This window comes from Sardina pilchardus, chromosome 3 (genome assembly GCF_963854185.1).
Source record: "Sardina pilchardus chromosome 3, fSarPil1.1, whole genome shotgun sequence".
In the NCBI taxonomy this organism is placed as follows: Eukaryota; Metazoa; Chordata; class Actinopteri; order Clupeiformes; family Clupeidae; genus Sardina; species Sardina pilchardus.
Genome location: NC_084996.1, coordinates 5,748,205 through 5,772,778, shown reverse-complemented (window position 1 = coordinate 5,772,778; position 24,574 = coordinate 5,748,205). Strand labels below are relative to the sequence as shown.

Sequence of the window (24,574 nt, the reverse complement as noted above, 5' to 3'; positions counted from 1 at the left end):
AGTTGGCTTTGCCCAGTCCCCACCACTTAACTACATCCATGACTTAAACAGGTGAGTTCATGGATGGCAGTATGCTGCTCAAAAGTCACACATAGGCATAGCCACATGATTAATATTGCACAACTCAGAGACACCAAGCCATGCTAAATGCTTAGCTTATCCAAATCATTTTATTTACAACAATGGAAAAGTCACAACAGTTTTTGGCCTATTAGCCTGTTGTGAGATTTATTTATGTGAGAATTGTTTTATTCTTCATTAACCTCACTCAGGGGCAAAATGATGCAGTGGCATGACTTCTCTTGTTTCATACAAGCTTTCTGACTCCTTATGCATATCTAAGATATGCTTACATGTACAGTATTTATGAAGTGGAGTGTATAAGTGGGATATAGTTGTATGAAGGTACCAATACAACTAGATGAAAAAGAGGCGCTTGGTTGAACATGCAAGTGTAACCTGCTTTGTGTAGACAAAACAAACCCAGTCCTGCACCAGACTCACATCTGGCAACCTTGGGACGGACATGCGATGGGCATCCTAGCAAGAAGGCTGAAACCCATGGGGGCTAATTTTTGTTGCTAGCACGTCTCTTAATGTGCCGGCGAGAGACGTTTACTCTTTGGTCACTCCAGCTGGTCAAATCAAAAATTGTGTTACTCATTCTCTCCTGTGTATATGACAAAGGTTTTCTCTGTGTGTGTGTGTGTGTGTGTGTGTGTGTAGGACTGAGCTGCTGAGATTGCTGCTGACGTGTTTCTCAGAGGCCATGTACCTGCCTCCATCTTCCGACAACAACAACATCCTCAACCCCTGGGTCACCTTTTTCTGCTCCACAGAAAACAGGTGAGACCACACTCACACACACACACAAACACACACACACACACACACACACATGCACGCACACACGCATTGGCTGTTTAATGTGCTGTATACATAGTCCCTTATTGGTGGAAACAGCCCGTCTATTTGCAAAGACACACGTAGGGATATCTGATAGCGTAACCCCCCATACATATGCACACATTTTGTAAAATCGCTGCACTTTGTGTGTGTGTGTGTGTGTGTATGTGCACATTGAGCACACAACTCTGTGTGTTTGTGTGTTTCTCTTCATCCGTGACAAATGGCCTGCTTTCATTTGAGTCAACACCCTGTCGCCTACTCATTCGACATACAGAGCCCTAAATGGATGTTTGTTTTTGTCTCTCTCTCTCTCTCTCTCTCTCTCTCTCTTTCTCTCTCTCGCTCCCCCTCTGTGTGTGTATGTTGTGTGTTTGTGTGTGTGTGTGTGTGTGTGTGTGTGTGTGTGTGTGTGTGTGTGTGTGTTTTCCAGACATGCTTTGCCCCTCTTCACGTCTCTGCTCAACGTGGTGTGCGCGTACGACCCCGTGGGCTACGGCATCCCCTACAACCACCTGCTGTTTGCGGACTACCGGGAGGCGCTGGTGGAGCAGGCGCTGCAGATCCTCATCACCACCCTGGAGCACGAGGGGGGCAGCATCCCCCACCAGGCCCCCTCCCCCAGCAGCCTGGACGAGCAGGAGGTCAGACACACACACACACACACACACACACACACACACACACACACACACACACACACGCGCGCTACAGTGGGCTCACACACGGCACCTAGAGACACATGCATGTTCATGGATTCATTCACTTACAGAGTTATGATTGTTATGTTTATGGGTTTTGTTAATATTTGGTATTGTTATAATTATTGCTATTTTCAACTTTATTTTTTACTGATGATATAGTAAATTACTATCCATTGCTGTTGCTTGACATTGAAAAATGTTGAACTTTGACCCTTATAAACATATAGACACATGCAGACATACAAGTGGATGCTTCTATACACTCACACTCACAAATGCATATTCTGCTGATTAACATCTACAGTACTCTGCAATATATTGAGTTAACTTGATGTGTTTTATTTATTGTTTCTTCAGTCCGCAGGCCCAGATAATCTGTTTGTAAACTACCTGTCCAGAATCCACCGTGAGGAGGTACAGTATTGTTGTTTATTCATTTGATGCTTATTGAAGACAACATCACAACATCAAGTTCAAGTTCAACGTCTTCCAAGTCTTCTGATTTGCGTCTGCATTTGTGTCTGCGTGTGTGTGTGTGTGTGTGTGTGTGTGTGTGTGTGTGTGTGTGTGTGTCCTCACCTACAGGACTATGACTTTGTCCTGAAGGGTCTAGCCCGTCTGCTGTCCAACCCCCTAACTCAGACCTACCTGCCCAACTCCACCAAAAAGATCCAGTTCCACCAGGAGATGCTGGTGCTCTTCTGGAAACTCTGTGACTTCAACAAGGTCAATACCTGTGAAACATACACACACACACACACACACACACACACACACACACACACACACACACACACACACACACACACACACGCATACACATGCTACACACTAATGTTTCTGAATGTGTCCTAATAACCATTACATGTTGTACCCTCAGAAATTTCTGTACTTTGTCCTGAAGAGCAGTGATGTTCTGGACATCCTGGTGCCTATCCTGTTCTACTTAAATGATGCTCGAGCAGACCAGTGTGAGTTGCTCTCTGTGTGTGTGTGTGTGTGTGTGTGTCTGAATGACAGAGAGATAAGAGAGACTAGTGTGAGTTCCTCTCTTTCTCTCTCTCTCTCCCTCTCTTTCTCTATGTGTGTGTGTGTGTGTGTGTGTGTGTGTGTCTGAATGACAGCGAGATAATGTAATGATAGTTTCACTTTAATCTGACTAATGGTGATTGTGTGTGGTGCTGCAGCGCGAGTGGGCCTGATGCACATCGGTGTGTTCATCCTGCTGTTGCTGAGCGGGGAGAGGAACTTTGGCGTGCGGCTGAACAAGCCCTACTCTCTGTCCGTCACCATGGACATCCCTGTGTTCACAGGCACACATGCAGACCTGCTCATAATTGTAAGCCATCATACTATTGTCTACCCTGCACTATATACTGTATCTTATACTGTTTATGCACCACTTGCCTATACTGTGTATATTGAGTGCCATGAAAGGCGCCCCAAATAAAATGTATTATTATTAATATTCATTATATCACATTGCACTTGTCTGCTTTTTTGCACTTCTAGTTAGACGCAAACTGCATTTAGTTGTCTCTGTACTTGTACGCTGCGCAGTGACAATAAAGTTGAATCTAATCTAATCGTATCTAATCTAATTAGCAAAGCAGCACCCTACAGCACCGCTTCCATGTGACACAGACACAGAGTTTAATGAATGCAAACACCTGCATCTTTATTTCATGTGTGCGTGTTTATTTCTGTGTCCTCTGTCTAATAGCTCACATCCCTACATTCCACAAACCTGCATTCACTTTCCTTATTATGTTATTCTGTTATTCTGTGTATTTTTAGGTTTTTCACAAGATCATCACTAGTGGCCACCAACGGCTGCAGCCACTCTTTGACTGCCTGCTCACGATTGTAGTGAATGGTGAGTGGCCACTGACCGGGGTAGAATTAGTGATACTCATTCAGACTGTTTACAGGACGTTAAAGGACAATTTCATTGTAGAGAATTTCACAATTTCACAGGACATCTCTGTTTCTCGATGTCATCGAGTACTGACGGTATGGAAAAAAGCATTCATGAGCCCTGATGTTCATGCCCCCAGAGTGTAGCATTGGAGCTGCCTGGCGGGTCTAGCTGTTGGCTGCAGCAACTCAAGCTGTTGTTGTTGTTTTCATGTTTTTTTTCTCGTACTGACAGTACTCCGTGACCTCGAGAGACAGAAATCTGTGTGAAAAATCGTCAGGATCCTCCTTTAACATGTTCCTCTCATGTGTTGGTTGGATAAGCAGTCCCAGTTGCTTGTATAACGTGCTTGTCTCCTGCAGTCTCGCCCTATCTGAAGAGCCTGTCCATGGTGGCAGCCAATAAGCTTCTCCACCTGCTGGAGGCCTTCTCCACCCAGTGGTACTTGTTCTCAGCCTCCCAGAACCACCACCTGGTCTTCTTCCTGCTCGAAGCCTTCAACAACATCATTCAGTACCAGTTTGATGGTAAGGCAGCACCTGACCCTCATCAGGCTCATTGTAGTGAATGAATGAGAAGTTCTAATGTGGGAGCAGGTGACGTCAAGGGGATTGTCCTTATCCACCGGCCAGCAGTCAGTATGATCAACACCTGTATGTTGAACCAAAGTGAAGCTCTGTCATCAATCTAACTCTCTCTCTCTATTTCTCTCTCTCTCTCTCTCTCTCTCTCTCACACACATACACACACACACACACACACACACACACACACACACACAATTCAATAGCAGAATGACCAAATCTTCCTGTTACACACTTCCTTGCTCTGTTTAGAAGTCACATTCATATTTTGGTTTGTTTGACAATACATGTGTCCAGGTCTATATTTAAAATGTATACCATCCATTTTTAGCAACTCACAGTCACGCCCATGTCAATTCTCTATGTTGGATTGTGTATTCTTCTGTGATATATTTTTCTGAAATGCACACATTCATTTTAGTGCAAAATATACAGTATACAAAATCCTTGTGTTTTTTGTGATGGTGTAAAAAACATGTGTTCACTGTAAAAACATCTATTCACACTACTATTAACACTCTTCTTGCTCCACGTTTTTTTTCAATCTATTGTACCATTGTTACTGTCCTTCACGTACTTTGAGAGAAAAGATGAACTTATTTAGAGTCAAATTCCTTGTTTGTTTACACAAACCTGGCCAGTGAAGCTGATTCTGATTCTGATTCTGATTTGGTCGTCCAGGGAACTGTAACCTAGTCTACGCCATTATCCGCAAGCGCAGCGTGTTCCACCAGCTGGCCAACCTGCCCACAGACACGGCCTCCATCAACCGGGCCCTGCAGAGGAAGAAGAAGACGCCGGACACCATCTCCCGGACCAGCTCGCAGGAGACCGTGTCCATGGAGGGCTCCCGCCCGGCCGTCCCTGCAGAGCCGGGCACACTGAACGCCAGCCTGGTGGCCATGCCAGGTACTGCGCTCACTCAAACCCCCAACGCATCACCGGCACACGATGATCACCACCTATCTGGCCCGTCTAGGCTTTCCAGCCTACTACCTACACACGAAAACTTTGATCTATTCCAGTTTTGTTTACATACAGTGCACTTATGTCCATACGAGCAACATTTTCCTACAATATCCGCCATTTATCTGTACATATACAGTATATCATATTATCATTACCATTTTACCAGTACTACCATTACATTTATATTAGTAATAATCACATACTGTAGTAGGGATGTGTAAAAAAAGTGTGTTCATGTTCATCAGTTCATGAATCAGTTCATCATCCCAGATATCTGCTCCTAAAGCACTGCTGTTTATGTGTTTCTGCTGCAGGCATTGATAAACTCACAGAGAAGTCGCAGGTGTCAGAGGACGGCACCATGGTGGCATTGCCACGCATGGACCCTCCTAAGACACGGGAGGTCGACCCCAGCGCCAGCGCAGGTGCCAGCGACACAGAGTCCAACTCAGGGCGAGACAACGAGGTAAGAGAGGATCGTGTAGGAGTGTGAATGTATTGTCAGTAGTAGACCGTATCTATCTATCTATTTATCTATCTATTTATCTAATTGTCTATCTATCTATCTATTTATCTATCTATCTAGTTGTCTATCTATCTATCTATCTATCTATCTATATGTTGTTTTACCTGGTGAATCCCATTGAAATCTTACATCTCTTTTACATGGGAGCCATTGGACAACAAATATACAGTATTTGATGGTCAGGCATGTGTTGAACTTGGCAGTGTCATTTGCTCTCCTGGCAGGATGTTTTTTACACGGAGGCCGAGATGGAGAGGCGTCGGCTGTCCAGCGCCTCCTCCGTCTCTTACTGGAACCCTACGCCTGAATGGGTACGCATGCATATTACAGCAGTGTAAAGCCCTGTGTGAAGTCTCTGGTGTACATAGAGATAGAGAGGTTGTCCTGTCTACTCGTGGGTGTACTCAGATGTGTACATTGGTCCTCAGGTTCTGTCCTGGAAGTCGAAGCTGCCCCTTCAGACCATCATGCGGCTGTTGCAGGTGCTGGTCCCTCAGGTGGAGAAGATCTGCATTGATAAGTAAGGAACACTTCTTGACTATCACTGATGCCCACCCAATGCTCGTCAGTTTCTCACTGTAAATCAGATTAAGAATGGAGTCTAAACCTACAGACTGGAAGGCCTTTGTATTTGTTTATCTGGGAATATGATCAGCTGATTGAATTAACTCATTGTGATTGATGATATGTTATTTACATTTATTCACTTCTATCTCTGAGCATCAAACCCATGGAATTGGTGTTGTTAATACCTTACTCTGAGCTACAGGGACATGTGTTCAGTTTGATGTTCGTTTTGGTCTGTTGAAATGAACTAATGTGGCTGTTGAAGTAGATGCTTCAAAACTGTTTGGGTCCAGAATTGTCAGTGTGGTTATTACCAGAGACGGTTTATAAAGCGAGACGATTCATATGAGGGTACATTCTGGTTTCATTGTGACGCAACTGCCACTCCCATTTAGGAGGCAAACGGAGGTATTTATATGGGAGAAATAATTCTACACCTTTCTAAACCGATTATTTCGTCACTGAACACGCCCCTTTAGGAGGCAGGAAGTGCTGCTATTTTGTTCCATTGAAAAACCCCTTTATGATTCATCTTAGTAACTATACGATCTTTGTTATTACTGACCTCTGCAGGGGCTTGACGGATGAGTCGGAGATCCTGAAGTTCTTGCAGCACGGCACTCTGGTGGGCCTGCTGCCGGTGCCGCACCCCATCCTCATCCGCAAGTACCAGGCCAACGCGGGCACGGCCATGTGGTTCCGCACCTACATGTGGGGCATCGTGTACCTCCGGTAGGTCTGTGGCCTGGTCCTGTGTTAATCAGGCGGAACTGAACGTCATGTCGTCTCTTTGTGTGTGTGTGTGTGTCTGTGTGTCTGTGTGTCTGTGTGTGTCTTTGTCTGTGTGTGCGTGTCTGTGTGTGTGTGTGTGTATGTGTGTGTGTGTGTGTGTGTGTGTGTGTGTGTGTGTGTGTGTGTGTGTGTGTGTGTGTGTGTGTGTGTGTGTGTGTGTGTGTGTGTGTGTGTGTGTGTGTGTGTGTGTTGGATGAGGGTGACTGGGTGTGGGTCTTGTTTTCCCTTAACCTAATGGCTCTCCTCTTTCTTCCCCCTTCAGGAACGTGGATCCTCCGATCTGGTATGACACGGACGTGCGTCTCTTTGAGATCCAGAGGATGTAGAGCGGGAGAAGACCACCTGTCTGTCCATGACTAGCGGAATGGCCACCCTAGCATGACCCTCCCTCTTAACGCCTGAACCTCAGTGTGTTGCATCTTGCACTCTTCTCTCTCTCTCTCTCTCTCTCTCTCTCTCTCTCTCTCTCTCTCTCTCTCTCTCTCTCTCTCTCTCTCTCTCTCTCTCTCTCTCTCTCTTTCTCTCTCTGTCCCTTTCTCCCTGCTTGTTTTGTATTGATATAATCTTTTCTGTATCTCAGTCTAATCTCATGTTAAGTCATCCATTGTGGCCTACTCCTGGTGCTTTGTGATAGCTTTTTATCCAGGGGGTCAAAAGGAGGGTTAGCTTCAGCAATATAGCATCGAAGTTGGCCGCCACCATCTTTGCAAATGGCGTCTGACAGGTCTTCTCCTCTGGACACATTTTCACAAACAGGCCACTTTGGTGCCTCAATGCAGATGGCCACAAATTATGTCATCCATGTGGATTGTTTGACCCTCCCAGCTTATAAACTGCCAGATAATTCACCAATCCACAGCCAACATACCTTTTTGCCTACCAGTAATGTGGCACCTAATTGACTTGTTTGTGAAAATGACAACCTGTCAGATGTCATTTTTAAAGATGGCGGCCGCCAATTAAGTATGTTGTTTTGCTGAAGTACCTAGCATTAGCCATTGAACTGAATGGGGTTGGTAACTCCTCCGTAATACCTCCATGTTTTTACCCATCCCAGTTTCCTCCTTCTCCCCACCCTTTCTCCTGCTTACAGCTGCCTGTCCTCTTTTGGCCTTTGGGACATGAGTCACTACTCACTATTGGCCAGCAGGGGGAGGTAGTTGTGTTACAGGAGTTTCCATCTCCCTTTTCCTGAATTCAGAGCATCACACACTTTCTATGTAACTCTAATTAATTGTTTGTATTGCTTATCTGCTAAGATTTTTAAGATAATATATATATTGTATGTATGCTTGCATTTGTGCGTGTGTGTGTGTGTGTGTGTGTGTGTGTGTGTGTGTGTGTGTGTGTGTGAGTGTGTGTGTGTGTGTGTGTGTGTGTGTGTGTGTGTGTGAGCGTGTGCGTGTGATTGTATGTGTGTGTGTGCGTGTGTGTGTGTGTGTATTTGTCTGTGTCTGTGAGACAGAGTTTTGCCATGAGGCTGGCAACTTGGCAGGGTCTCAACATTTTTTTGTGACTATTATGGGCTGTGAGCTTGCTCTTGTCAGTGTCAGTAGTACAACCCAATGCTGCAGTAGGTCTGTGAGGATGTGTCATATGCTTCAGTAGGCTTACAGGCTTTCCACATTTACCTACAGCTAACACTAACACTAACACACACTAACACTGAGTGCACACTACTTGGATTCATGTTCTGTCGGTCGTTTACATTCAGACAAATTGTCAAATGCCAGAAGGAAATGTCTGCGTCAACCCGAGATCCCTCTGGCAGCTTTTGAATGTTGAATGTTTTGGATGGCAGTACATTCTGAACATGCCTTCTTTACCTTTACAGCTAATTCTTTTCTGACGTGAAGTACAACATCGATCAAGGCTGTTCTGCCTGAGATTACGTAGCTCTCTATGTCTAGTGTGTGTGTTCAGCAGACCTAAACCAATGAAGACCATGCGCTTGTGATCTTACTGAGTGCAAACACACAGTTTGAGTTCTCTTTTTAATTAAAAGAGATTGGCATTCAAATGTGAAAACACTGTTAACTGCACTCTCGAGCCCCATTTTGTCTGCATTATGATTTGACTTGATATTGACCTACTGTAAATACTGTGCTTGAAGTTTAAAGTAGTATTTTTGTCTGAATACAAATATATCATAAATTATTCCTTAAAGATGTGGGAGATGTCACTGTGTTTTTATTTTGCGTTTTTTCCCTTTTTAATAATAATAATAATAATAATAATAATAATATTAATCTTTATTATTATTACAACTCACTTTTACATTTACACACACACACACACACACCCTGAACTTGAATGGCAGTTTGATTAGTAATTGAGAACAAAAAGAGGAAGGAGGCTGTCTAAAAGTGAGTCATGGTGACTGATGAGCGGTGTCCTCATCTCATGCACAGTCACATACAGTCACATACAGTACAGTACACTCGCCTTAAGTTGTCCATGAGAATGGGGAGAGACTGATGTGAAAGTTAAATGCATCTAACACTGGGGGGACACACCAGAAGAAACCAAACGTTGCCTGAAGAAACCAAACGTCTGATTACATAGTAGTAGGCTACTACACATACTGTAATACTGTATATTCATACAGTATAATATCTCTTTACCAAAGGATCAGTGGTTTAATTGCTTTCAAATGCTTTCAGACATTGCTTGAGCTACAATGGGAATTAGAAGGAAAAACAACAGTTACTCATTAATACATATTCAAGGCAAGATAAAAACATGTGGATCTAATTTTTGAAGTCACCTATTTACATTATGTCCACTTACAAAAACAAAAATGACAACTGTACAAAGCCTTTATCCATCTGGTGCAACGCCTGCTCTTTGCAGATTAGACTATAGGAATATGAGAGAAACAGCACACCTGAGTTCCACAGCTTGAAATGTTTTTAGTAAGATTAAAAACAATCTGATTGGAATAAAACATCCTACTCCCCGTGTGAATGTCATTCTGAGGAGATGTCTTGTCCCATATTTATAGCGATGCCGGAGAGACGACTCCTGGAGATGCCGTAAGCGATCAGGATATGACGTAGACCTCAAACAGCCCGGCCACAGAGTGCATCCGGTAGAAAATGCTAAACGGCAGGCCGATGTTCACCACGGCAACCCACATGTACACCTGGTAGAAATTGTGCCCGTGGGGGTTCTCAAACTGTGGCCGGGCACCAAACGCCGGCATGATCCATAACTGTAGACAGAGGCAATAACCGGCGTTATATTATGCTCAATTATTTATGGGTACAATAACAGCTGTGTGTGTGTGGGGCTCAATGGTGTTTTTTGCCCCCAACGGCAACTTCCAGGCAGCACAGCCTAAAAGGCACTACCCTATTCCTAACCCTAACCCCCTCAACCCTCATCCTACCCCTAAACTGAGAGGAGTAGTGCCTTGAAGGAAGCGCTGCCTGGAAGGCACCATTGAGAGCAAATAATACCAAAGACCGTGTGGTGGACTCACAGTAATGTTGCAGAGCATGAGATAGGCGCAGACCTCCTTCAGCGCCCGTCTCTTCCAGCACAGGTGCGAGGGCGGGTGGTGCGTCTGTGAAACCGCGCTCGTCCTGGGCGCCGGCTTGGACTCCACCAGCTCGCTGTCGCTGTGCGAGCGCGCGGCAGCGTGCACGTTGGCGTACACCTCCGAGGCGGCGGCGGCGGTGGCATTGGTGGCGGAGGGCGCGGGCGTGGGCCCGTACGGCTGCCGGTGGAGGCCCTCCACGATGAAGCCGTTCTGCAGGCACAGCTGCGCCACGGCCAGCAGGGCGCTGGCCAGGTTGAGGCCGTCCACCTCGGAGCGCACGCCCGTGGCCACCACCGCCACGATGGTGAAGTAGCAGATGGCGTACTGGCCCATGGAGGCGCCCAGCAGCAGGCCCACGTCCAGGCTGCGCGTGGGGTTCTTGCCGGACACGCGCTCGCGCCGGTCCAGGCCGAAGAGCACCCAGCCGGCCACCGTGGCGGCCGACATGAGCACGTAGGCCACCGAGTTCATGATGTAGTGCATGCGCAGCGCCAGCTCGCGCTTGGCCGGGTCCTTGTCCTGCACGTCCACCTTGTACATGATGAAGGTGACCAGGCCGGCCACCAGCACCAGGAGCCCGCTGACAGGGCCCAGGAGCACGTCGCGCAGGTGGAAGCGCAGCCGGTGGTGGTGGTGCTCGTCCGCCAGGCGGCCCACGTTCTTCCACATCACGTAGGTCATGGCCGAGGCGAACAGGCTGTACTCGATGTTGAACGGGTACAGGTAGTTGGAGGCCTGCTCGAAGATGCCGCACGCCGAGTGGCTGCACTCGCAGTCGCCCATCGCGCCCACTGCCGGCGGAAACCAAACGAGACCCACGTGAGCCCAAGGACTTGAATCTTCAAATGTTATTCACAACTCAAATCACAATACCACTTCTATACCTGAAAAGTCCTGCTAAATATTTGATCCAACCATTTAGTAAACCAGATGATCCTCATTAGCAGCCAGATAGATCAGATAATTAGTGATATCACCTGTGTTAGGTGCACAGGCAGAAAGAATATATGACAGGACTTTCTGGACCCAAGATGTCCGCCTCTGCATGGCACAGGCTACCCTTGTTCCATGCATGCTCACCTCGCATTGCTGTGTTGTGAGAGCCTCTGCTGCCATTTGATGGAGGAAGCACTGTCTGATGCAGAGACTCTTCAGTCACCGCCGTCATCCACAACATCAGATTTGTGGACAAAGTCAGCATCAGACCACCACTGCATTGAGGTACAGAGACAGACAAACACACACACACACACACACACACACACATACCTACAGACATGAACATGCCGTTCAATTCCGCCTGATTAATACAGGACAAGGCCACAGACCCACCGGAGGTGCACAATCCTCCACATGTAGGTACAGTCTTGAACTTGCGGTTGAAATCAGGAGATTTTGATAGTGCGCAATCAACTTGGATAAAAACAACATGTGCCCTGCCTATCAGCCAGCTAGGTTTCTGCCTCTGTAGTTTTGTGCGCTCCACAGAAGAATAGCCATTAAAGATGAAGTATGAAATATGAAATACAGTATGTCACCCTTACCAGTGCCAACTCCAACTATGGAGTCACTGGTATCATTATTTGCTAGTTGTCACAAACATATTAAACTCATGAGCTTTGTGGAGTTTCACTGTAATGTGTGCCCATGGCACCTTTATCAAAGTAGGCACACGGGTGGGCCAATCCTTCCACATGAAGGAGAGCTCAATGTCAGACAGGGAAAAGGAAGCAATCCTTCCCATAATTCAAGATGAAATCTCAAAGGTCATACATTCCTCTGTAATCTACGTTTTTTCCCCAACTGGAAGTTCCTGAAATGCTGTGTTGATAGCAAACTTACCGTGTTATGTTTCTCTGAACCTGAACACAGTCCTTTGCATGGTGCCAAAGGAAGTATGACTGAAAGAAAGGTGGTGAGATGTTAAAATAGGATATCTAAATGTAGCATGTATCAAATCATTACAAAAAAATAACTAATAATAATAAAAAAAATGGTTTAATGTGCAGTGATAATAGTCACACTACCACTAACAGAAACCTGACCATGTGTTATCATATATAAGTGTTATATCAATTACTGTGTTATGTTTTGAGTTATGTAAAAACACTGACGTACCTGTACCACAATGAACACAGCCTGAACAACTGGGAAGACAATCTTAACAGGAGAGTCGCAATGAAGGTAGCCCACATAATAGGCAATCTTAAAGAAGTCCATGACCATACTACATAAGCCAAAAAGAATTAGTCCCCCTGCAGAACACAAGAGACCAGATCGGGTTAGAGGTGTCATTTACGTTTGTGACTGTCATGTTGTCACTGTTAGTGTAAATTTGAATTACATATTTGTTAATTACAAGTTTTCTTTTTTTTCCCCCTATTTCTCTTTAGATCAACAATTTGAAAGATTTGTGTTCCATAAGCCACAAAGTTACTGTTGAAAGTGAATCTAAAATCAGGCTACAGTACTCAAACTCTCTCTCTCTATCTCTCTCTCTCTGTCTCTCTCTCTCTCTCTCTCTCTCCATCCATCCATCCATCCATCCATCCATCTTACCCCTGAGCCAGATGGGGCCAGCGTGGCCGTCCTTGTAGAGCACGGCGCGGTGTTCGTGGGCGGTGTAGACGCAGTAGTAGAGCATCCAGCAGGAGCTGAGGATCATGATGGCGATGAGGTAGATCTGCAGGTGCGTGGAGCTGATGCTCACCATGTTGAAGACGCTGGCGCTGACCATGGCGCAGCCCAGCAGCAGGATGTTGAGCGCCACCAGGCCCGACACCAGGGTGCTCCAGTTGCAGGCCGGGTCCAGCGAGGCCAGCCCGCCCGTCACGCTCGACCAGGTGGAGGGGCGGAACATGCGGTGGCCCGCCACCGAGGACAGCCGAGCGGCGGGCGGCAACGAGGAGATCCTGGGCTCCTCCTCATCTTTGGCGGTCATCCTGCTGGAGTCAGGCGGGAGCTCTGTAGCCAGGCACATAGTCAGAAGTCAGAAGCCACTCAACTAACAGTCCTCTTACCTCTTCCCTCTCAAACGTACCTGAAACATTTCCAATTTACTGGGTTGGATTGAAGCCACAAACGGATACTCGACCCATACAGCACTGTTAAAACTCGCAGATAACGGTGTTTATTCATTGGTGGCAATCAGCAATGAGAACAGCTCATGCGATGAGATACGAGGGGCAAATAGTCACTGATAACAGCAGATTTCATCCACCAACAAATGCTGGCCTTTTATTCACCTATCTCAGGTAGTGCCCTGGGTTTCGGTCTCTTTACGCACCTCATGCTATCGTTTTTAATATTCTCTGTGTAAATTTGGAATGACAAAACCATTAATCATATTAGTGCGCGTGGTATCCGTGGGTTCACCTAGGCCAACCTCAGGATTACATAACTCTTCCCTCACCACAGCACAAGCACAATGCATAGACGTGATCAAAGCTTCATGAACCTCTCCAAGACTGGCACAAAAGGTATTGGTCAGACCGACTTGCTGTGCTAGAGAACATAAAGGTTTGTAACAACAAAAACAGGTTTGTTTTCAGAAGCTGGTGTCACTTACCTGTGCAGGTGTGTGTTGGTGGCTGATGTGTGTGGAAGCGGTCATGGCACCCTCCATGGCATTTATACCCACAGAGGTGTCCACTAAAATTTACGACAGCTACATAAAATTAGACAGTCATAAAATCAATAAACACTATCTATATCTTACACAACTTAAAATCTCCAGATCACACGTTCCCATCGTCCAGTGCACATTGTGACAATTTATGTAGAGCCATCTAAGTTGTTTGAATCACCCCCCAGCTTTGAGTTAAAAGCAGTGCACAATGAGAGGCACTCTCCCAGTTGTGTTGCCTTTGAGCTGGAGCCAGACAACAAGCAGAATAGAATGTAGATGCCACAAATTAGAACAATTATGACCTCATATTCTTTAGATTCTTTTTTTGTTGTTGAACTGTTGGAATGGACAATAATGACTGTAGTAGTGGATAGACTGAATTCATTCATTCATTCATACTTTCATTCATTCATTCAACCTTCATTTATTCTTGGAGACTTGGCACAGTCCTCATTTTCAGTGAAGCCGAGATTACGGTTACAATGAAATAACAAAAGACATAGTGTAATAATTTTGCTAAAAAGTAAAGGCCCGGGCCTAGACTAAATGAAACAAAACAAAATAAATAATAAGATAACCTGCATAACATTATGGAGGAAGGTGAAAATAAAAATATACAATTTGACATAGAAAGGTTTGTGATTACAGATCTTGATTATAGGAAAGCAAAGTTGTGAAAGTAAGTTACATTATTCCAGGAAGTAGGCCTAGGGGCACCTTAACAAAAGGCCAACTTTCCCAACTCAAAATGGATACGAGGAACCTTGGGCATCAGTCATTTGATCTGGTCTGATAGAGACCAGAATTCGAAACAAGCATGTTTGAAATAGGCTATAACCTGGTAATTTCTTTGTAAATAAACAGATACCAACGATTATGTCTCCTCCTGTCGAAGATGACCAACCCACTTTACCATACATAACACAGTGATGAGTGCAATGGCCATCACCAGTAGGCCTAATGAATCTCAGGGCAGAGTAGACAGTGCCCAGGGCTTTAAGTGAACACGCAATGACAAGTCATTTCCATTGTTTCTCCTAAATGTGACATCTGATTTCAGTTCAGTCATAGTGCTACATCTTCATTCTTGATACAGACGGCTGGTGCTGATCATGCTGAAACCACGCCTTCATCAGTGAGCATCCAGGGTGTCCATGGAAACCACGGGCGTGCTTCCTAGTTTACTCGGCAGGCGCGATCTCGGGCATGCCGCTCGCGAGCAGAGGTGCGGGGCTTCTGCCCTAGCCCTTGAAGCTCTCTTTGGGTGAATGAATGCGATAACGGACAGCAGCATTATGGAGGTGAGGGAGCGATTACACCATGAATGACAAGTACCATAAGGCGGCTCGGGATGGCTACCTCGACCTGCTCAAAGAGGCCACACGGAAGGACCTCAATGCACCAGATGAAGATGGAATGACACCGACCTTATGGGCAGCCTATCACGGCAATTTGGAAGCCTTACGATTAATTGTTGGGAGAGGGTGAGTTATTCAACAGTGCCATGTTGCACCCGCAGTGGAAGTTCTAAGTTTTCAGCATGCATTGTTGTGTGTAACTTGCCAAACCGCAAAGACACAGCCTAGCATGCCAGCCGCTCGGAGAACGCCCTGTCACTATCCATAGTATCGAATGTTAAAGCTAAGATTACGTAATGAGGTTGCATGAGAGGTAGGACGTGTGCATCCTGTTACCCAGATTTAGGTCAGATCAAATGCCATCTCATCACGTTTTGCTCGTGAGGGCTTATTATGCTTATTGTAGTAGGTCTACCCTTATTTATTTTAAGCACCCATTTCAAAGGAGCAAGATTAGAAAAACACACACAGTTGTCAATATTAACTGTTAACTTATGTGGTTTATGCAGAGATAATTCCAAACCTCTTGAACGCAGACTTGATCAAAGTCAGACAACCTCTGAAATGAATTCTGAAATAAACTAATGAATGTGAATGTAAATATTAGCAGATATCTTCATGTGATCATATAGGCCTATCTTTTGTTTATTTCTGCACACTTTGTAAGACAGAAACCTTTTCATTTTTTAATTCACAAGAGTTGGATAGCAGCCTACATTCTTTGTTCATTGTGGTGTTTTGGGACTGGTGATCCTACTCTAACGTTTTGAATGTTTACAAGGGATTCTGAGGACTTGCAATGTGGACACAAAGGCCTTGTTCAAAAGCTTTCCAACTGACCTGGTTTTCCTCCCGTGCTCATTATGACAGTAGTCAATTAACAGAAGTTCCCACTTTGCTTTGGCAGGCAAATTGGTTGGCAGGTTGGCTGGTACAGTAAGCCTGAGAGAGGCATGTAGCATCACTATTGTCAGTGTGCCATGCTCAACACTTTTAAACCAGGGATGCTGTACAGGTTTCATCCCTCTTGTTAGTGTTAATGAAAGATAAAATATCGAGTAATTTCAGTGCTGTAACTGAAGCCATGTGTCTGTGACGACAAGCATGACTGGTATAATGCTCACCTGGCCCAGTTCTCACTTCTCATACATGCAAGAAAGCAATTTCAGTACCACTTTACATACCGCCGGGATCCATAAAGCATCATGAATACACTCCTAGAGGTTTATAAAGCATTATTCATAATTCCCCATAATGATTGACATAATTCTAACATAATAATCAACTAGTCTGTTTAGGCATAGGCCTACTATACTCTCTTCGCAGAGAGTCTGGCCTAGATCCATTGGCAAACGTTTATTTCCTGGTTTGTGGACGCTTGTCTGAAGTTTGAAATCATTGGACTTCAATCACTAACGTTTGGTAATGACGTATGTTAACTACGGGGGGACACAACAATAACGTTAGGCTTGAAACTTGAACGTAATCGCTCTTGGGAGCACCCTCTGTTCGCTGATTGGGCGGCGGTGCACTTGCCGGAGTAAACGAAAGTGGATCAAGCTATCCCAGACGGAGTACTGAAGGGAAAAGAAATTGAGCGGAAGTGCGAAGACAGGTACAGTCAGGCTAATACTATACAGTCCCACAGCTTGATGATACTGATGACATCTTTGCCTTTTTGTAAAGACTCTGTAGCCAAAAAGTCTCACAATACAGAAAAAGAAGAAAAGATGTAATTATTGACAAATCTGAATTACAAAAAACATTAAAATGACCAATATTCTCTGTGCTCAAATGCTGTGCAAAGGTCCACTGACTGTGCTGAAGCCATTCTCTATCATGACAAAGATGCTGCCGCTCTAAACTGTCCTACCACATGGTTCCAAACATTCGCTTAACCAAACAATTGTAATTAGGACAACTCTTCAGCCAGACAAATGAGCTAATCAGTGAAAGCACATCTAGGGTGTATATGGCAAATGCTCTGAACATTACCCTTTTCTGCTGTAGCTTAGTGAGTACTTGGAACAAAATAACCAATGTGGTTGGAGTTTTCCATCTCCGTGAGAGTTGAAACGAACTGATCTTAATTAGCACAACTCTAATTGGTATTATCTGTTTCAAGTGCACAGGCAAGGAAGGAATACGCAGAGGGACTTCCACCTGCTTACTGAATTCTTAAAAGGAGAGGTTATGCTAAGTGTGGAACTCATTGCATCATCAATACCTCATCTTAGAACAGCCAATAAAAACAGAGCACAGGATGATGTCTTAATGATCTGACTCCAAAATGCAGCACCACAGAATTCATAGTCTTTTCACACATTTTCAGGAATAGTTTTCCAACATATACTAACTGTTTCCAAACGAATCTCTGACTTTGGTTTACAGGGTCTTTAAATATTATTAATTCACCCAATGGTCTTTATGGAGCCATTTGTGATGCCTCACAAACATTTAAGGCCAGCAGCCACTGGCAGTGACATTTGCGTCCATAAGATTTGATGCTGGACATAGAATGTTCTAAACATTGGCGTTGACGTGCTTGCCCTGTTACAATGGAGTCCTAAACTTTGGCGTCAGACGTCACCAGTGGCCGTTGGCCTTCAGAATAGTAGTTTGTGGGGATTATAATACAACATGTTTTATGAGTGCAGTCCTCTCCGTTTGGCCTCGGGTGATTCAGTGATCCTAAAATTGAATTTACTTTAATGACAGACTGACACATGGCCAAGATGAGAAAGGATTTAGTGACGATCACACATAGCAACACTGAAATTCTGTAAAGCAACCAGTAGGCTATTGGTGTAGTGACGATCACACATAGCAACACTGAAATTCTGTAAAGCAACCAGTAGGCTAGTAGTGTAGAAGTCATATCACTAAGAAACGTTTTTTCCACTTTCCACTCACCACTTTGGCTGCTGGCCATAAATACATACCATACTGTAACTTTATATGTAGAGTTTAATTAATTAGTTTGTCTGCAGTTATTGCAGTTAGATATGACTTGTAATGTATGCTTCTATACTAGTCTGGTTTTCACCATACTAAGCTCAATCTTTTAAGAATGAACATTAGTCTGGGGAGGCTGCGCTTTGTTTCTACTGCACGGCACGTCGTTTAAGTTTAGTTATCGTCATGTCACCGGCCAATAGCTTGCCAGGAGTGCCTAGAGTTTGGCCGTTTCTGATTGGAGCCAAAGGTTCTGGCAGTAAACAGAGGAGATAGATCTTCTGGTTTCCAGCCTGAGCTGCCGGGCGAAATTCAAATTCCCCGGAAGTTCAGGCAGGGTTCACCCAGCCTATGCTTCTGCCATAATTTCCCAACTTTTAGCCGCAGCTTATACATTGATTTTGCTAAATTTCTTCAGCTATGAGGTTAATACACAGGGGCAGTTGATATACTGTAGTATTAATATGGTTTGGTTTATTTTTCAATTGCATAAAACACTCTCCTGTGGCTTATAGGAAATTACCTGTGGACTTGATCTGTATGTAGTCTGTGCTTGGTGCAAACAGCTTTATTGTGCCTTTTCAGTCTCATCAACGTAGATGCAATTTACTAGAGCACCGCTTGTGATTTGAAACCAAAGCAGAAAGCAGAAAGACACCACAGACCTTTATAGAGTATACTCTTAATGTCTGCATGCATGTCCATTTATTGTTTAATTGTAAAATCTACGCCAGCCCCTGATGTCACTGAAGCCACGAGTGACAAGGACACTCATAAAGTCAAAATATATATGATTGTGTGACGTTCTCAGTTCACCCCATGGCCTCATCTCAGATGCCTTAAACTTAGGCCTGATGGTCCTGTAAACATATAATAAATCTTTTTCTCATCTGTATACCAGCTTGGGTTGTAACCATCAGACTAAACAGGTGTAAAAGACATCTGGGAACTACTTTTAATTTTGTTAGCAGAGGTCTACAAAAGTTACGCGTTGTAAAGTGTTCGTTGTAAAACCTGAACTGGACAGGAACACCCATGCATATTGCACAAAGAGAAATTTGAATCAACCGGTGTTGGAGCAGTGTTGTGCAATGGGTGTCAGATTGTTTTAGAACAGCCAGCCAGACAGTTAAATTGGTCTCCTCCATGTTTAAGCCAAATCTATCTCGATCTGCGCTGTATGTAGTAAGTATGTCAAACCCTTTGCAAGTAGCTGCAGTCTAACATCACTGAAGTGCAAGCACTTGTTAACTGTTTTTATGAAAGTCATGCCAGTCCATACAAAGGAAATGAGATTCAGACTAAATTATGTGGGTCCTAACTACCAGGACTACACACACACACACACACACACACACACACACACACACACAATGCAATGAGAAATGCACCCCTTGTTCTATACATGATACAATTCTAAAATGAATCAAGCTGTACAGTGAGGCAGGCTTACAGTTATGCTTTGCAGTTAAGATGTGCCGTGCACATGCACAGCCATGCATCCTAAACACATAGCATTACAGTAAGTTACTTGAATAAAAGCAAAAATCGCTGCTCTTCGTTAACACTGAATTATTAACACAGTATTGGCATAACAGTGGGAGCGGCAAGCAGCTCTTTTAGCAACAGGCCGCTGCACCCATCTTATGGCAGGTCTTTCATTCCACCTGCCATTAGGTTCTGTAGTACCACTGCACTGCTATCACTTAGGCTCTGTGTGCACTATTCTGCTCGTTTCAGCAATTTATTTTTTAATTCTGATATTATCTCATATTTCTCACATTTATTCTTACTATTGCTGGATCCATCTTCCCTGGCTGTCAAACAAGTGAATTTCTCCTCTTTCGGTGGGACTATCTTGTCTTATCTTATCTTATTTTACTATGAAACCATTACTTTGAAGAGCGTGAGAATCACTGGAACCAGCGACTCAGGACATATTTATTGCAGGGCTTATTCATGATGTTTATAGTAGAAGCAGTCTGGGGATGTTATGGTTGTTGTCCAAATATTTTAGAACATTTAAGGGCAGTAAATTACTTTTATTACAATCCCATCTCTGTTTTGATAACTAGATTTGCAACTTGAAAAGTTAATTGTGATGGGGTCTAGTCTTTGTTCAGTAGATGCTAGTGTTTATGCTAGCTTTGACTTGTAGCTGTTTATGTCACCAGGGAAGCTTGGTATCTGTATGCAGATGTTACCCTGGACCAGGTGTTGATCTCTGCCAAGCAGCGGCGACAGCTCTCTGTCTCTCTTCCAATGGTGAAGCACTCCGGGCTCCCCATCAATAATGCACCAGTGCCCTCTAAAGCTTCACCTGCGGCACATGAAATATTGATGAGTTCTGCTGGAGGAGTCAGGCTCCAGGCAGCATTCTAAGGCTTCACTTGAGCCTATTTATAGGCCTTTGGGCCCCGAGTCTTGAGCAGGAAACGGTAGATGTTGAAAGTCGGTGTGTTTGTATGTGTGTGTACTGTATGTGTGCGCGCGCGCGCGTGTGTGTGTGTATGCGGGTGTTAGTGACATCTAAAGTGTGGTAGCGTATGTGTTTGGGGACATGCACAGGTGCCGGGGAGGTGCTGTCAGAGTTAAAGGTTAGGTGTCAAGTCAAGTCATGGTGATATGAACCCAGAAATTCAGCGGCATTATTGTGCTGTTCACTGGTGCAGCTCGGGCGGCATTCCCTGTAACTCTATACTGACGGCACTTGTGAGCAGGAGGATCAGGTTATGCACCTGCACCAACCTGCACCAACAGGGGCAGAGGTGACCCTCAGGACAGACCTGTTCAGATATAGGGGAAAAGTAGGAGGAAAGGTGTGTGTGTGTGTGTGTGTGTGTGTGCGTGTGCGTGTGCATGTGCGTGCGTGCGTGCGTGCATGCGTGTGTGCGTGCGTGCGTGCGTGTGTGTGTGTGTGTGCATTTGTGTGTGTTTGTGTGTGTTAGAAGTTGTCACGCGTGAGGAAGAAACATTTTAGTGAGAGCTTAAAGGGGGTTTGAATCATTTAGGTGCCATGCTTGTTTGTGACTGTAGTAAAACTGTTGTAAAACATATTTTACAGTACCTTTGACACTGAGACAACCCAAACAACCATGTCATTCTCCATTCATCACTGTGTCCTCATGCATGGCCTGTGCATGGTTGGGATTAATTATTTACACTTGTCTGGCTGTATGTCTATACATGGGTGCATAATTACATCACAATTAGACGCTTAATCGAGATGAATGCCCAACTGTACAAGGCCATTGTTCTGTCGGCTGGGAAAAAGGTGTGCCCAAAATGGTGGATGATCATCATCACTATCAAAAAGAAATATGATGCTAATGCACTTTCATAGTTTAAAGTGACACTATATAATATTTTTTTGTTTTTATTAGCCATTTTATGTTGTCTTTATGAGGCAACTAGTTTTGGTGTAATCTTCATCATCTATCATCATCACTTTAAAGTCAATATATATGTTGAGTCACATTGGGACATGCAGGCAGGGGGAAAATCAGATTTAAAAAGAAGTTCAGACAAAATAAACAAACAACAGATACAATATTTAAGGGAAAACATTTTTATTGGCTAGTTGCAAAACTTGCATAGTGCTGCTTTAACGTTTATGCACCTGAGACAGTCACACAAATTGGCAAAGGAAAATCATGTCTCTATACAGTAGATTCCAAGAGTAAGATATCTGAATTCACTGCAGTAATTTCTTGTGTATTAGCTGCATTATGTATAAGACGCAGAATAGTGTTTTGTGCAAGTTGAAAGAAACAAAACCATATGAATACCATATTAACTGCCCCTGTGTAACCTCATAGCTGAAGAAATCAATGTATAAGCCGCGGCTAATAGTTGGGAAATTACGGTAACGATTCTTTACCTCTCTTCCTTATGGTTGCCAGAGGGAACCCTGATAAGTGTGACATATGGGGAAATACCCCACTCCACCTGGCAGCTGCCAACGGCCACCAGAACTGCCTGTCCTTCCTGGTGTCGTTCGGCGCCAACATCTGGTGCCTGGACAACGACTACCACACCCCGCTGGATATGGCGGCCACCAAGAACCACATGGACTGCGTGCGCTACCTGGACTCCATCGCCGCCAAGCAGACGGCCCTCAACCCCAAGCTGGTGGGCAAGCTGAAGAACCGGGCGTTCCACGACGCCGAGCGCCGCATCAAGGACTGCGTCAAGATGCAGCGGAAGCACCACCGCCGCATGGAGCGCAAGTTCCAGAGGGAGGCGCCGGAGGCCTCGGTGTCCGACGCCATGAGCTTCTCCAGCTACACGGGCAGCAGTGTCAGCCGCAAGCTCCTCAACACCGCCACCATTAGCGTGCCATACTCCCAGGTCAGCACTACAGTACAGGTCTACTACACCACACACACAACAAACACAAATAGACAGGTCATTTGCTAGAACTATTGGGCCTAGTTTTTGGTCAAAGTTTTCTCAATGGATTCCTGTATATTCCCGTATACGGCGGCCATATTGAATTTTAGGCCAAAATTTAACATGCCCCAAGTCTTAATCTGTTCCAATAGGGGTTCTGACCAGGAATCCATTGAGAAAACTTTGACCCAAAACTAGGCCCAATAGTTCTAGCAAATGACCTGTCTAAAATGACCGTGCACTGCACCCATCTCAACACACTCAAGCTCCTCCACACACTAGTGTAGAAGTAGAGAGTTAGTGCACTAAAGACACCTAGAGGTATTTGTGGCACAGAAAACAACATTGAGCTTATGGTAACTAGGGGACAAAGTTACCATATAAGCCATACCATAGAGTTACCAAAAATATAAAGTTTTAGTGTAGATATTTTGTAGAGCATTACACTAAAGTCTGGTTCGTTTTCATTTGAAAGTATCTGTGTTGGTTTTGAATGAAGGAACAGATCAAAAGGGTCTTTCTCTAGCGCACCATACATTCTAATCTGTCTTATGTGTCTGATGTCTGATCTTCACTCTCCTCTTAGGCTACTCTTCACGCCACAACCAGAGGTAAGACCAAGATCCAGAAGAAGCTTGAGAAAAAGAAGCAGAGCGACGGGACGTTCAAGATCTACGAGGAGGGCCGCAAGAGCGTCCGCTCCCTGTCCGGCCTGCAGCTGGGCAACGACGTCATGTTCCTGAAGCAGGGCACGTACGTGAACCCGCGGGACCGCTCGCGCCGCAACATCCGCCACATGTTCCCCTCCGACAACGAGGACGCCATCTCCCGTGCCATCAGCGAGCCGGACCTGCACGGCCCCGACCTCGACCACTCGGAGGTCAGCACCGACTCCGGCCACGACTCGCTCTTCAACCGGCCGGGCCTGGGCACCATGGTGTTCCGCCGCAACTACGTCAGCGCCGGCCTCTTCGACATCGGCGCGCGCGACGAGGGCAGCCTGGCGGGCCTGGAGGAGGCCACGAGCACCGCCGCGGCGTTCCCGCCCGCCAACGTGCGCCTGCGCAGCCGCCTCCAGCGCTCGCCCAGCGTGGGCGACGCCGACAGCATCGGCAGCGCCCGCAGCCTACAGCAGCGCAACGCCGCCGCCGCCGAGCTGCCCTGGGACGAGCTGGAGCTGGGCCTGGACGACGACGACGAGGCCGAGAGCAACCCGCTGGAGGTCTTCCTGGCCGCCCAGTTCATGAACGAGTTCGTCCCCATCCTGCGCCGGGAGAAGATCGACCTGCAGGCGCTGCTGCTCTGCACCGACGACGACCTCAAGGGCATCCACGTGCCGCTGGGGCCCCGCAAGAAGATGATGGACGCCTGCAGGAGACACGTGGAGACCATCGAGGACCCCGAGGCCATGGTGGACACAGCACTGTGAGTTAAGACACGATGTCACACACATAGAGCCTGTAGCTGCTCTGTCAGATTCATCCTTGCAGTACATTATATAAAAGGATTTCATTTCATTACATGCATCTGCAAAGATATGAAATTATGAATGTAGTTTTATCACAGTTATGCATGAAACTTTATTAACGTTATTTAACTTCAAAAGATGTTCTGGTCTGTGAACCTTCCACAAAACTGCCCTCATTGGCTGGTTACCTTGGATCACATTCATCATTATTGAGCTACAATTTTCTCTGTAACTTTTCCTCATGGCCTGTTGCGTACTGTCAG

General features: G+C 45.3%; 3 protein-coding genes across 3 annotated transcripts in view; 2 read left to right on the top strand and 1 right to left on the bottom strand.

Moving 5' to 3' along the window:
- The window catches only part of hid1a (HID1 domain containing a), a 13,944-nt gene extending 4,808 nt beyond the window's left edge, over nt 1–9,136 (top strand). The window contains exons 5-19 of the mRNA XM_062531531.1: nt 1–51; nt 727–846; nt 1,340–1,550; nt 1,968–2,024; nt 2,196–2,336; nt 2,491–2,581; nt 2,798–2,949; nt 3,408–3,486; nt 3,891–4,055; nt 4,794–5,021; nt 5,396–5,547; nt 5,832–5,918; nt 6,036–6,127; nt 6,748–6,906; nt 7,229–9,136. The exon at nt 1–51 is cut by the window's left edge and continues 56 nt beyond it. Of these exons, the coding sequence (XP_062387515.1) occupies nt 1–51; nt 727–846; nt 1,340–1,550; nt 1,968–2,024; nt 2,196–2,336; nt 2,491–2,581; nt 2,798–2,949; nt 3,408–3,486; nt 3,891–4,055; nt 4,794–5,021; nt 5,396–5,547; nt 5,832–5,918; nt 6,036–6,127; nt 6,748–6,906; nt 7,229–7,292 (1,849 nt within the window). The 3' untranslated portion in view covers nt 7,293–9,136. The remainder of the gene's footprint in view (nt 52–726; nt 847–1,339; nt 1,551–1,967; nt 2,025–2,195; nt 2,337–2,490; nt 2,582–2,797; nt 2,950–3,407; nt 3,487–3,890; nt 4,056–4,793; nt 5,022–5,395; nt 5,548–5,831; nt 5,919–6,035; nt 6,128–6,747; nt 6,907–7,228) is intronic.
- A 470-nt stretch (nt 9,137–9,606) lies between these two features.
- On the bottom strand, nt 9,607–14,375 carry otop2 (otopetrin 2). Its single transcript, XM_062531050.1, has 7 exons — nt 14,079–14,375; nt 13,070–13,474; nt 12,629–12,765; nt 12,353–12,411; nt 11,591–11,721; nt 10,451–11,301; nt 9,607–10,180 (listed from the first exon to the last, which is right to left on the bottom strand). Exons 2-7 carry the CDS (start codon nt 13,449–13,451, stop codon nt 10,010–10,012), a joined length of 1,731 nt encoding a protein of 576 aa, XP_062387034.1. The 5' UTR covers nt 13,452–13,474; nt 14,079–14,375; the 3' UTR covers nt 9,607–10,009.
- A 1,083-nt stretch (nt 14,376–15,458) lies between these two features.
- ush1ga (Usher syndrome 1Ga (autosomal recessive)) lies at nt 15,459–24,272 on the top strand. The gene is made up of 3 exons (XM_062531049.1): nt 15,459–15,622; nt 22,354–22,801; nt 23,430–24,272. The coding sequence occupies exons 1-3, from the start codon at nt 15,459–15,461 to the stop codon at nt 24,270–24,272; spliced, it is 1,455 nt and encodes a 484-aa protein (XP_062387033.1).
- The last annotated feature ends 302 nt before the right edge of the window (nt 24,273–24,574 follow it).